The following is a 13,268-nucleotide window of genomic DNA, read 5'->3' as shown; positions in this document are numbered from 1 at the left end:
AAACTACACACAATAAAGTTTGTTGACTAAAGTTTAACAGCAGACACAAGTCTTCTTGTCACAATTTAGATCTGCAATATTTTACTCAAGGAAATGGGACTTTGTAAAAATAAATGACTCTAAAAGAGATTTAGAAGATGTAATCAGCAAATTTAATATTTGGCCAAAGCTGATCGAGGACTTTAACCTTACTGTAAAAATTACATGATAAAGGATTGATCCCATTGAAGATAAATTCAATAAAATAGAAATGAAAATGTTAAAAATAGAAATGCTTTTTGTACTTAAAAATTGATCAAGGAATTAAATTGGCTAAATGGAGTTTGCTGTGAATAATTAATGCTTTTTCAAAGAAAAATTATCAGGCTAGTTTACATGTTTGTATTTATAAACCCAAAGTCAAAGCATCCCTGGAGTCAAAGTTGGGGAATTCAAATGTCTACCAATACAAGACATCAGGGTCAGTGTAGTAGGGTAGGAATACCCTTGTGGGTTGTTTTTGTACAATGAAGGTGAAGCAGGAAGCATGGTTTGAAGTGGTCACTGCAGTATTTAGCAAAGGACAGTGTGCAGTACCCCCCCAACCTATGGTGCAAGAGCCCTAACAGAGGTTTGGGGGTTGGCATGCACTGTTGTAATGCAGTACCCCATTCCCACCCAAGATGCAGATGATTAACCGAGACACTTGCCTGAAGTCATGCTCAGCTGGGTTGGGAAGCAAGTCTCACACTTTTTTTTTGCTTTCTCTACCCTCCCCTGGGTAAGGTGGAGAGCCTTTCTTCATTTCATCTCCAACCCGAGGCATCTCAGATGTGCTGCAGATGAAGGGAAAATATACTGGGTGGAGAGAAAGGTCTTTGTCCTCCTTCCTCAAAAACTGCTCCCACACAATCCCTTCCCCTAATACCTTTTAAAGTCTCTCTTCTTTATTTTGTCTTAGTATTTAAGTAGCTTACACTGAAGTAGGATGTTGTGCTGGGAGCCTGTCATTTCGCAGGCTCCGCTAAATCCTGTGTGATAGCCACAGCAGAGCTGATAGCACATCACATGGGCTGACCTCAGGGCATTGCTCCAGCTACTTCTCAAGATCATAAAACATGGGTGTTTATTCCTTTCCAGTTCCCCGTGCATTCATGGCCGCACTTAACAAAGACCGAGGAATGTGCTTTCTGGGGAATGTCCCTTTCCAGTGTGTGATGTTTACAGCTCTTTAGGCCAGATGATAATGTTCACTGCACTTCTCTCTCTCTTTTCAACTAGATGTTGTGATTGCTTTGCTTTTGTGGGAGAAAGTGTTTGGGGTAAAAACAACACCAGGATTTAGGAACTGAGGCCGTTGCCTCCTGTTACTCTTTCTTTTTCAATGAGGCAAATATTTAATCTGTATATATTTTCAGAGTGTTTCAAATGTCTGAAGTCATACCAGAGGTTAAAAGATAAGTGTCCAGCAATTGACATTCCTTACTTTGTAGATTCTGTGTAAATTTTATGTACATGATTATTTTAATGGTATTCATTTATTCAACAAATATTTATTGAACATCTCCTCTGTACCAAGTGCAGATGCTCTCCAACTTACAAAGGTTCAACCTATAATTGTTTAATTTTACAAAGTCATTCACATTTGATAGAAGCTGTAACCCCATTGTAAGTCGAAGGGCTTACAACTTCAGATAGTTTCAAGTAATGATGAATTTTTGGTTTACAATAATTTCAACTTACAATAGGTTTATTGGGACGTAGCTCCATGGTAAACAAGATGCTTCTGTATGGTTTTAGGTACCGGGTGTTAGAAATTGGGGAGGAGGGAGAATATTGTAGGGGATGACACATTTATGGACATGTATAGAGTCCCATGGAAACATTGTTCTAGAGCCTTCTGCGGTGGACCAGGATGCTCCTGATCACCTTTTCCTCTCTGTCACTGGGCCCATCCACCTCTTCACAACATTGTTATCACCTTTTGCAGGGGTCATGAGGTATCTAGTTCCTTCCTTTCCATATAGGTTACAGAACAGAAGTTCTATGGGGGAACCGTTCATCCCCTGCCTCCATCCTAGTGCTAATTATAACCTCCTCATATCACAATGGGATTGAGATATGTTTGTGATTCCATAGCTACATTTAGAAACTCATATGAAATAGCATTTAAAATAACGATCCCTAAAGTGATGACTACCAAAACTAACAACAGTGATAATTATTCTATTTTACAAATATAAATGTATTGGTTCAACCTACACTCTAGTATCAAATGCATTTTTGTAATTTACATGCAGATTCTTTTTTTTTTCACCACTAAAATATTAATGACAGACCACTTGCTTTGATGGCTAGGCTTTAGTTCTGTTGAATACGGAGTTATGAGTCTTGGGCTTATGCCAAAGCTGTGGGACACAGCCTAGTTAGTGGTCAGCACTTCTAGCTGTGAGTATGAAATACAGGTTGCAGGAAAGTTACTGAAAACCCTTTCCTCGGGGATTTTGGGGTCCTCCAGAGGCCCCCTTCTATCCAGGTTATGCTTTAGGGATACAGGCTGGATGGGTTTCAAGGGCTGACTTAGTCTAAATCAATTTTTTTATTGACTAACCTGTTGAATTTGTCTCCTGCATCAGGGCAGTATTGGACCTGGTGTTCTCATCTTCATAAGGAAAACACTGGAAAATGCCCAATCACCTATTTCAGAGCTAAAATGAACCTCTCAGATTATCTGGCCCCTTGCCCTTGTTTTACAAATGGGGAAACCAGCCCAGGGAGAGAAAGGGACATGTACATGGTCACATGACTATTAGGGCAGGGCTGGATCTAAATGCGGGTCTTTCCCCACTTCGCCTTACTAAATAGACTATTGAACTGCAGCTGGTATTGTGAGGCCGTCCAGGAATCAGGGAGTCCAGGATGCTGGATGAAATGAAAGGATGTGCAAGAATTCCCTTCCCTGGACTGGACTCTCAGGGCCTCCCCCAGCAAAATCGCTGCTACTGACCCTGCAGTCCCAGCCTTACATCCAAGAAAGGAGGCTGAGTCCCACCCACTCAGGCAGCCCCAAGGTTATAACTTAATCTGCATAATTAGGACATCCATTCCAGAGGGGGAAAACATGGAAAAGATAAAGGGCCTCTTTAAAACAGATTCTTCCTGATAAATTTTTTTTCATAATTATAGCTTTAACAGCTTATGGTGATGGGAAAGCTGGCTACTTAAGAAAAATTAGGAGTCTCATTTGGCAGGAAAAGAATCCCCCGGGGGACAGTGCCCTGTCATTTTTCAGGGTCTCTGGAAAAGAAACCCCACACAGACAGCTGCACGTCAGCCTGACACAGGGCAAGCCTGCTTTACTTAATATGGCCAAAGCCAGATCTTTTAATTAAAAACACTGCATATGCCATTAAATGCGTTGTTCCCCCTCCAGTCCCAAGACGTTGTAGTTTGAGGAGATACAAACAAATGAATACGTTGCAGATGTTCAGAGAAACCATTGCCTACTTGAGTCACAAACCAGCGGGTTCCCAAATTCCAGCCTCGGAGTGCCTCCCCATCAAAATGTTCTTTGCAAGCAAACTGTTCCCTCTGTAATTTTCACAGTTTATGGCAGTTGCCATGGCGGGAGAAGAAGGGCCGTGGGGCGGACGAGGGAGAGAGAAACGCAATGCCACCTCGCTTAATTTACCAGCAGAGCCTCATATTTTACAAATAACCTTCATGATAAATAAAGGCCTGTGGTCACACATGGGACTGTGCTGTTCTGTGCATGTTTGCTTTTCCTGGCTAATTTTATTTATTTATTTTTGAACACAAAAGTCACATATTGGGGGTAATCACATCCCGACTCTGAGATCTGGGAGGAGACGCACAGAGGCAATGCTCGCTTAATTTCAGCCACCGGAGATGGTTTGAGTTTGACAATTTCAGCCGATTCTTACCATCACTAGCCAGAGCGCCTTTCTGCCCAGGCGAGTCCCGGCAGCTGGATCTCATTTTCAACTGCCAGGCCATCCCCACGCCTTCCTGGAGCAGCCCACAGACTGAGTGCCGTCCGTTCCGGGAGTTTATTCAAGGTGACAGCTCCTCACACAATGGCCTTCTGATCATCTCAAGTAGCCAAGATATCAGTGGGGTCGGGTGTGCTCCTCCTGCAAATTCCAAATTTAGATTGACTGAGGTTATCCTTAGGACCCTTGTCCCCACCGCTCCAGCAGAACAGAACTGCCAGGACCTTCGCAGCCGCAGTGAGTTTTGTAATGATGTCTGGGGAGAGATGTTCCGCAGGGGCAGGCAGAGAAGACCCCGAGTGATGGGGAGTGATGTCAGCTTTCGTTAGAGCGGCAGACAGCGTTAGAATATCCTTGGCATGATATGGCGCTGGTATCTCTGTCAGCATCTGTGTCTTCTGTCACCGCACACAATCCTGGGCCTGTCTACAACCCTGACGGTGTCTTTTCAGATCAGGCTGTTGCCAGCACAGAGACTAGCTCCGCTCTTCACCACACAGCCCCTTTGTTTGAAGTCTGCCCTTTTGTCATTAATGCACTTGATGTCTATTTAAATCTGACAGTGAATGTGGTATCTGTTTTCCTGTCAAGAGATCATTGACAATATTAATACCTCATGTCCTTGCCTCATTTTCCAAGCGCTGACACCTAGCCACAGTCTCCTGCATTCATCAAACAGCCTTCTCTCACCAGGATGTCTATAAACATTCTTACCTCCAGGCCCAAAGAAAAAGGGTAGGCCTTGAAAAGGGCTTTTATCAATGCCAGCCAGAAAGAAGGCTTGGGAATGTGGCACAGAACACATCACAGCCCACGTTCCAGGAGCATCCAGCCTGTTTCTAGGGCGGCACTTGCCGTCCAAGTTGCATCTAGGTGAGCTCTGGAGTTGAAGTTTACCCTGGAGCAAGGGAAGAAAAAAAGCAGTTGAATCCCTGAATGTACTGGAGAGTTTACTGGAGATAGGGCACTCATGGTGGGTGGTGTGTGTGTGTGTGTGTGTGTGTGTGTGTGTGTCTGCCTTTCATCCTTTTGCTTAAGAGAAAGATTGTGTTCTTTATGACATCCAACAGACCGTATCCATTCCTTTTTATTAGAATTCATGTTATCCTAGTGCTGTAGAAAGAAATTAGCATCCTTTGGCCCCATCCTTCCACATTCTTCAGGGTTTATTTGAATCAATTATGTTTAAGGAAGCCCTCTGTGGATACCTGGCAGAACCGAGGCACTCCCACCCAGGCCTGTAGTGGATGCTATTCCTGGAGCAGAGCCTGACCAGAAAACCCCACAGACCCACAGGATCCTGGCATGGGTGACAATATTAGTACAATGCTGATGGCTACATTATTCAGCACAATAAAGGAAACAGCCCAATGCCAACAACTAAAAGAATAATTTAGGTCCCGAGAAGGGTCTCAGTGAGGTTCCATCCAAGCTCAGTTTCCAGGCACCAGACCAATACTGAAAACCAGAAACTGGGGATTGGGGGCCAAGGAGAAAGCACGACCAAGGAGGAAGAATGATCCACAGTAAACTTGCTCATGGGAACATGGCAGGAAATAAAACTAATGAGAGTGAGCCCAAGGCCAGCTTTGAGGCCATGGAACAATGTCACCCTCTCTCCATTGCCAACTCTGAGAGACTCTTTGACCCTAGCAATTTCTAGCTTTCTTCCAAGTCATCCAAACCAGGGAGCATCTGCTTTAGTTATACCTGATGTAAATGACGAGTTGATGGGTGCAGCACACCAACATGGCACAAGTATACATATGTAACAAACCTGCACGTTATACACATGTACCCTACAACTTAAAGTATAATAATAATAAATAAATTTAAAAAAAAGTTTCTAAAAGTCATTTTGATCCTTATGTAAGAATAAGGTTTGAAGTTTTGTAGTGGAGAAACATCTCTTTTACAGTTGCAAAAATATTTACTACTTAGAACTTCTGATGTGAAGAACCTGGTTAATTTCAAGTGCTAATTTATCACAAATTAAAAAAATAAATGAGCTTGTTGGTTTCACACTATTACACTGATGGAAATAAAAATAATCATGTCCCTAGGTAGCTATTTTCACAAGCAGATTTGTGGCTCTTAAATGAATGTCTTATGGACATTTCCTTTCTTTGTTTTTTTCAAGTTGTATACAGTTGGTTCAGAGACTCAAGTCCAATTACTTCTAAGACAACTCCGTCTAACTGAATTTAAAATAGGTTTTTCTAAAAAAAGAAGAAAATAAAAACGCAGGTGGCGAAAACAAAACAGATTTTTCCTTGATAGTCCTACAGAGCTTTCATAATAACTATGGAGGTGATTTCTTATGGGTATTTAGAATAAATAATGAGTTGACTAAAAAAGTTCAACCCTACTGTAGGGGCATGTTTCATTGTTAAGTCTCCTACAGTCTCCTTGAATGAGAGGAGAGCCTTATGTGGAGCCACAGAGTTACTTAAAGTAAAACTGAAAATGGAAATCAAATGCTTTCTGACCGGAGAAAGAGAGTTCAGGATGCCTGTAAGAAGCCATTTAATGTTGGAGGCTCTGTTCCTGTCCATGTAGAGTTTTTTTGGTTTGTTTGTTTGTTTTTGTTTTGATGGCGTCTGGCTCTGTCACCCAGGCTGGAGTGCAGTCGTGCAATCTTGGCTTACTGCAAGCTCTGCCTCCCGGGTTCATACCATTCTCCTGCCTCAGCCTCCCAAGTAGCTGGGACTACAGGCGCCTGCCACTACATCTGGCTAATTTTTTTTTTTTTTTTTTTTTTTTTAGTAGAGAAGGGGTTTCATCGTGTTAACCATGATGGTCTCAATCTCCTGACCTTGTGATCCACCTGCCTCGGCCTCCCAAAGTGCTGGGATTACAGGCGTGAGCCACCGCGCCCGGCCGTCCATGTGGTATTTTGTCAACACTGCCTCTCTTCCTTAATCATCCCATATGTGTTCAATGCCTGGTGCCTGCCAGGATTTGGAATATCCTCTCTAGAAGTTAACAATATTGCTTCATGATAAAGGGTATCAAAATAGTCACATTCTGGGAAGATTGTTCTGTCTTTTGCTTGGGCTGGGTTCATCTTTAAATTCTTAATTTTCCATTCTTAGAAACTCTACTAAGGGAAACTGGAGTGAGGAGAGGCTATATTCTGGGGAGTAATTGGCCAAATTAGAGAAGTACCTAACATGTGGAAGAGAAGTCATGCAGAAAGCGATATTCCTAGGAACCTGTATTTGTAGTGACATTTTATTTCAATGTCAACTCTGAGGTCGACAGAACCTCCTTGTCTGTGAGGACAAAAAGATAGAGTTCTTCCTTTCTGGGGCTTCATCCACTTTCTGCTGCCCGTTGGATCTGTGATTGTCTTGCATGTCTGTTTTTCAGTGCCTGTGGCTTCCCTGCTATGCTAATTGTGCCACCTGTAATGATATGTGTCTTTTAATTCACAGGTGTCCTGGGGAAGTGTCGCTACATTTACTACGGAAAAAACTCGGAGGGCAACAGGTTTATCCGAGATGACCAGCTCTGAAACCAAGTTCTGTATACCTTCACCCATTTCATGAAAATAAAATCAAAAGGGAAATCAACAATAAAGACAACGCTAAAGAAAAAACAATAGCCCACGTCGCCTCTCTTTGGGAAAAGCTATGACTTCAGCTTTTGGAACCTTCTGCTGACTTTGCCAGGCCTGTCAAGATGATCCTTCTGCCTTAGACTGAGTGGTCACATAGAGATTGACATGATTGCCCTTAAGCAGGTCTCATCCACCAGGGTGACAGACAGCGGTGGCGAAGCAACGGGGCTGACAGCATGAGCACCATGATAGATTGCCTGGTCCTGCCACTGCTCACAGGGGAGCAGAGGTCACACCTGGGGCCTCCCTGGGCATGCTCAGTGGCTGCAGTCAAGTGAGAAAGACTGTCTTCAGCTCACCTATTGAGTTGAAATCCCTCTGATATCATCGTGCTGCGGGCTTATTTTCAGTGAAAAAGTCACAGTTTAGGGGAAGGCCACTCTCCCTCACTCCCTTTAAATCTTCACCTCCTGTATTCTGCATATACATAGCTCCCGTCTCTTCCCCTCCACATTCCTTTAGCATCATTTTTATGACAGATGATGCATTTCAGTTTGCAGTTTTTCAGAGAAGAAGGTATAACTTCCCAGCCAGGTCATACATTTATGGCTGGCTTCATGTTGCTACAATCCCTTTATTGGAGTAAATAGCTTTCCCTAAATCCCTGACTACAAAAGCATGGACTTTTATCTTGTTTCATTCAACTCTAAATCCACTTCTTGCCCTGAATATGATGCAGTGTAAGGCAGCAAGACATCTTTCTCAGCACGAGGGTTTGGTTGCACCAGGGACTCTTATTCATTAATTTATTTTTAACCGTACACACTTCCAGTGATGCCTGGGGCCATACTTGTGCGTGGGGCTGGCTTGCTCCTTTGGGTGCTATTTAAAGGTAGTGAGGTGATGAAAGATAGAGTGATGGGTCAGGAGGTTAAAAAACAAAATTAAGACTGTCAAAAACACCCACCAGACCAAAGAGTTTTTATAGAAGGCACAAACCTTTTGGATTTCACATTTGTCACGACTTCTCAGAAATCAAATCCATAGGTTGTGAGACGGTGCTTCCTGTATGCTTGGCTGTGCCCTAGCACTAATGTCACAAGGAACGTAAGTGTGATCATTGCTAGTTGGGTGACTCTAAGTTTATCTAACTTGCTGGTGCACCAGTCAGATCACTCTAGAAGATACTCAAAAGGCTGATTGTTCTTGACACAATAGTGTTTATTTTTCTGCTTCTTTTTAGACCAAGTGTTCATTGTCCTCCCAGTATTAGGTCAGTTGGATGACAGCAAAACCTGAAAGAGAATCCCTCCAAGTTATAGATACTGGGGACTAGGAGCTGCTATTGGAAAACTATGGGGACTCAGAATCCCTAAGCTGCCCAAGGAGAACCTACTTTCTCAGCTCTAGCCCGTTTACATAGCCTCTGGCCCACTGAGTCAACACAGGCCTTGAATGATATGTATTGAGGCTGGCAGGAGTCCCTGTTAGAGATTATGCAACCCTTGTTAATCAGTTCTTTAGACAAGTTAACATAAAAATCCTCAAAACCATGAATAATTGGAGAATGTTGAATGTTTGCCTTTATCTCTCAAATCCATTAGTAACTGGAGTTGAGTACCTTTTCTCTGTTTGATCTACAAAACAGCACTGGAAAAATGCTTTACATTATCAGCATTTGGTCCCACCCTGGGTCGTTGTTTAGAAGCATCAACACATGCTTTCTCCCTGGCATAATATGGGCAGCCAGAGTTCTGTGCAAGGGCAGCTAGACAAGTCCGATGTCATATCCAATCTAGCCGCACATATATCCTTGTCTTTATAAAAGGCTTTAACCCTGCCTCAAACAATAAAAAAGCACTTGTGAACTGACCACAGAATTTTTCCATCTTTATTTTTCTTACTTGTTTACTTTTTTTAATGTCAGAACCATTTGTATCATGCGCAGGAATGTCTCCCTCAATGTGAGCTTTGGAGGCAAAACATATTTTTGGAGTGAGTTATTGGCCACATTGTTTCCCTCTCTTTGGGTTGTTTATTTTCTTCCAGAACGGTGTAATAACTTTAATTAAGATTAGCTTTAATTATAAATTACCTAAAGGCCATCACTAAGGTATATTCATCTTATTGATAGAATTGTAGTGAGCTTTGTTTCTCTTAGGGAGGGATAATGATAATGAAGTGCTGGGTTGCTCACAGTTCCACTGTGTGTTAACCAGATTTCGCTGTGCTAGAGCTAGATTTTGGTCTGAATTGGCAGAGGTAGAAGCCATGCTGCATGTTTATCTTAAATCTGTAGGAATTTCCCAAGCCTTGTTTTTCAAAGTCGAGAAGTAGAAAGTAATAAATTCAATCAGGGCCCAGACATGTTTTGTACCTCCTTTACCCTTTGGTCTTTCTTCCTTTTATCCTATTCCACTGAGCTTGTTCTTTGGGGATTGTGGTGCCTGACATCCCTGTCTTCCCTCCCCTAGGACGCTGACCTGAGTGGAGAGACCTCGGCAATGCAAGGCTGTCCTGCAACTCTCTGTTGCCTCAGCAATGTCAGGACGACTGTCTCTTTCCTAAGTAACATAATTTTAAAGAACAATTTGTTCCTTAGGGAATAATGTCTTGGATTGTGGGGAATCCTATTAAAAGTACAACTATTGCGATCATTTGCTTTTACTTTTACCAGCCTCGCTCATAAACCCTCCATCTGTTTGTTGCTTTAAATAGAAGCACATTATAAGAGATTATCACTTGATCAGGCTGCATGTCTGAGTGTTGTGTGTTTTCACATACTCATGTATACTAAGGAATAAAAGAAAGCAAACCACAGATTCTGGATGAAAGGATTTTTTCATTTGTGTGTGTGTGTGTGTGTGCATGAGTGTGTTTCCAGCAGAGACGTATCTTGCACATTTTCAAGGGAAAAATGTCTTTCTTGCTGTTTTCAGGAAATAACCTGGCTGTCTTTCTTTTCTTTGTTAACATGCAGACCAAAAACAATCCACAGGGCCCTTTTCATCAAAACAATAATGGTGTTTAGTACTTGCTACTGGCAAAGGCAGCCTAAATCAGGTCTGTGTGGCTGCAACACAGGTAATGCCCAGCATGGACACAACAGTACCCATTGAGACTCTTCCTTGGTGTCCATCATTGTAGCTGATCCAGTGTGACCTTTGACCATCTGCTTCTTCCAGTTCTGTTTCCAGGAAGAAACCCTCTCTGAAGAAGGGTGCTACCACTACTCAATTCTCTCTAAGTTGTTCAAATACCATGCAGGAAACTGACTGTTGTGAGTAAGACCTGGAAAGGAAAATGAGACCTGAGAAGCACAAAGAATGTTGATTACCTGTTTATATGACAACTAGACCATCGGCTTGTGGTCCAGTGTCGTGTGTTACTTCTAATGCAAAAGCAACCACTCAAATGACCTGAAGAACATTGAAAGGCACAACCACTGTTCAAAATATTGTCTTCCTACACGTTTACCTGAAATTTCCCAGCATTGGCAGTTCCTATCCTTTGGGTAATTATAATGCTAAGTGTTAATTTGTGACTTTGTGGTTGGGATAGGTCATAAATTGTGTTATTTGTGCATATTATCATATAAACACATGCTAATTCTTCTAGACTATCTTGGAATGTGGCCCAGAGAACAAACAACCTGGGACAAGGGAGTTTTGCTAAGAAACAGTAGGGGAAATTGTAAGTATGTAATATGTTTGGTGGAGAGTTGCTACAGTAGGAATGATATAAATGGCAATAAATGGGATTATGCCAAGAGACAGAATGCAGCAGAATTAAAATGTGGCATCTTCATGGCTAGGAGTAAATTGAGAAGGAAAGGGAAAAGACAGTTTTCTGCCAGTTAAAAGGTTTGCTGATATTCAGTACTACAGTGATGTTTAGGGATATTTTATCCTCAAAATGTAATCATGTTTCATATAAATGAGTGTCCACCCATTTAATGTTTTACAAGTTTTTCTGTTCAACACAGTGAAACAGTGTAGAAAAGATGGTTCATGGAGCACTGTGGGAACAAATGATCACATGCGTGGCAGCTGCATATGGACAGAGATGACTGTGGCTGGTACCTAATATTCTACAAACTCAGCATCCTAAGGCAAGTGCCTCAGCTCTGGACCAGCTAAAAAATACAAGGTAAACTTATGATCTGGGCAGTCATATGAAAGAGAAAATAGTTTTATGGTCATGGGAAGTCTTCATATATTCATCAAGTTCAGAGGTAGATGGACACCTTGAGAAGGTAACACAAAAAAACAAAAATATTTAAAGAAAAAGACGAGTGCCTGTATATGGTGCAAAAGATGCTGGCAATAGGATTTAACTGTTATTGGCGTGCAGACAGCGAGTAAGAACTTAGCTCATCGAAAGTGTGAATAACATCTTAGTTCAAGTGGATTATGTGGATTAATATGCAGAATATCCTAGAAATCATGTTTATGTTTTGTCACATCAATTTACTTTAAATAAACTTTTCCTTCTTCGTATTGTAATAGTTCTCTCAATGTTATAAATAGGAATGTTTTTTAAAACCTCTGGGATAATTTCCTTTAGATGTGAACTTTCCAATTTAGGTGTTTGTGATGAGAGGGAAAAAGTCCTGACAGTGGGCTTAATCACAATATTTAGACTCTTCTAGTTACAGAGTATCAAAATAGGTAAGAATTAATGTATATTATTTATTCACAAAAGCTCAATTTCATAAATCATAGTCTAAATCATAATAATTAAGTGCTACTATAAAAGAAATTTTCCTTGAAGCAAGATACAAATAAAATTTAACACCCAGGTAGAGTATGGTGTTTTAATTTTTATGTTATTACTGTTTAAAGTCATCTTTCATGAAAAAATGTACTCTGACTTCTACCCCACATTGAGTTTTTCAGGTTGTGCTTATGATAGAAACAGCTTTTGGGGGCAAAATATAGCTTAATTAGAACAATAACAATGACAGCTATAAAGTCCTCTAAAACTTTTAACTAATTACTTGGGTTATTAGAGAGAGAGAGAGAGAATGTGTATGAAAGAGTTTGGGATCTAACTAGAGAATTCCTATTACTGACATAAATTCTCTAAGTTTTGCATGGACTCCAAAATAGGTCAGCAATTATCCTGTTACCATGTTACATAGAAAAATGCATCTATTTCATAGCCAATTAATTAATATCTACTTTGTGTCCTCCTTTCCTATGAATTGCTGATCTACATTTTATGATGTCAGTCACAAAGTGCTGAAGCCCTGGTGCGACAGTGTCATGATGTTTTTGTTTTTCCCCTTCTTGGCCTTTTAAACACAGGATCATTGTTCAAAGAGTAACTTAGAGCAATTTTGTTTTAATTAAGAGAGATCTTTGATGCTCAAAGAAAAATAGGTTACATGAGTTATCTCTAAAAGTTACTATATAAAACCAGGTTTCATTTATAGACTATTCATATTCCCCTGTATTTTTACATTCATACACAATAGCCATATTTCTTTATTTGCATACAAAGGTTGTCTTCCCCCAAATAATTCCTTTTTATACAGGACTATAGCATAACGTTTACATTCTGTAGCCACATTGGCTACATTCTCAAACACAATAAATGTCCAAATGCCTCCAGTTAGAACACTTACCTCCCCTCCTCTTTTAAAAAACTTTATTTGGTGTGCTCACTCAGAATGATCCATTTTCAAAGGATCACAGTGGAGTATAAAAATA

The 13,268-nt window shown here is 41.1% G+C and overlaps 1 protein-coding gene across 2 annotated transcripts in view; it reads left to right on the top strand.

The window, feature by feature from the left end:
• The window catches only part of LRMDA (leucine rich melanocyte differentiation associated), a 1,123,874-nt gene extending 1,113,500 nt beyond the window's left edge, over positions 1 to 10,374 (top strand). For both annotated transcript variants that reach the window (XM_065520859.1, XM_065520857.1), the window contains one exon: positions 7,430 to 10,374. In XM_065520859.1, coding sequence (XP_065376931.1) covers positions 7,430 to 7,543 — 114 coding nt within the window. In that variant the 3' untranslated portion in view covers positions 7,544 to 10,374. The remainder of the gene's footprint in view (positions 1 to 7,429) is intronic.
• The last annotated feature ends 2,894 nt before the right edge of the window (positions 10,375 to 13,268 follow it).

This window comes from Macaca fascicularis, chromosome 9 (assembly GCF_037993035.2).
Source record: "Macaca fascicularis isolate 582-1 chromosome 9, T2T-MFA8v1.1".
NCBI lineage: Eukaryota > Metazoa > Chordata > Mammalia > Primates > Cercopithecidae > Macaca > Macaca fascicularis.
This window is presented reverse-complemented; position numbering and strand designations above follow the sequence as displayed.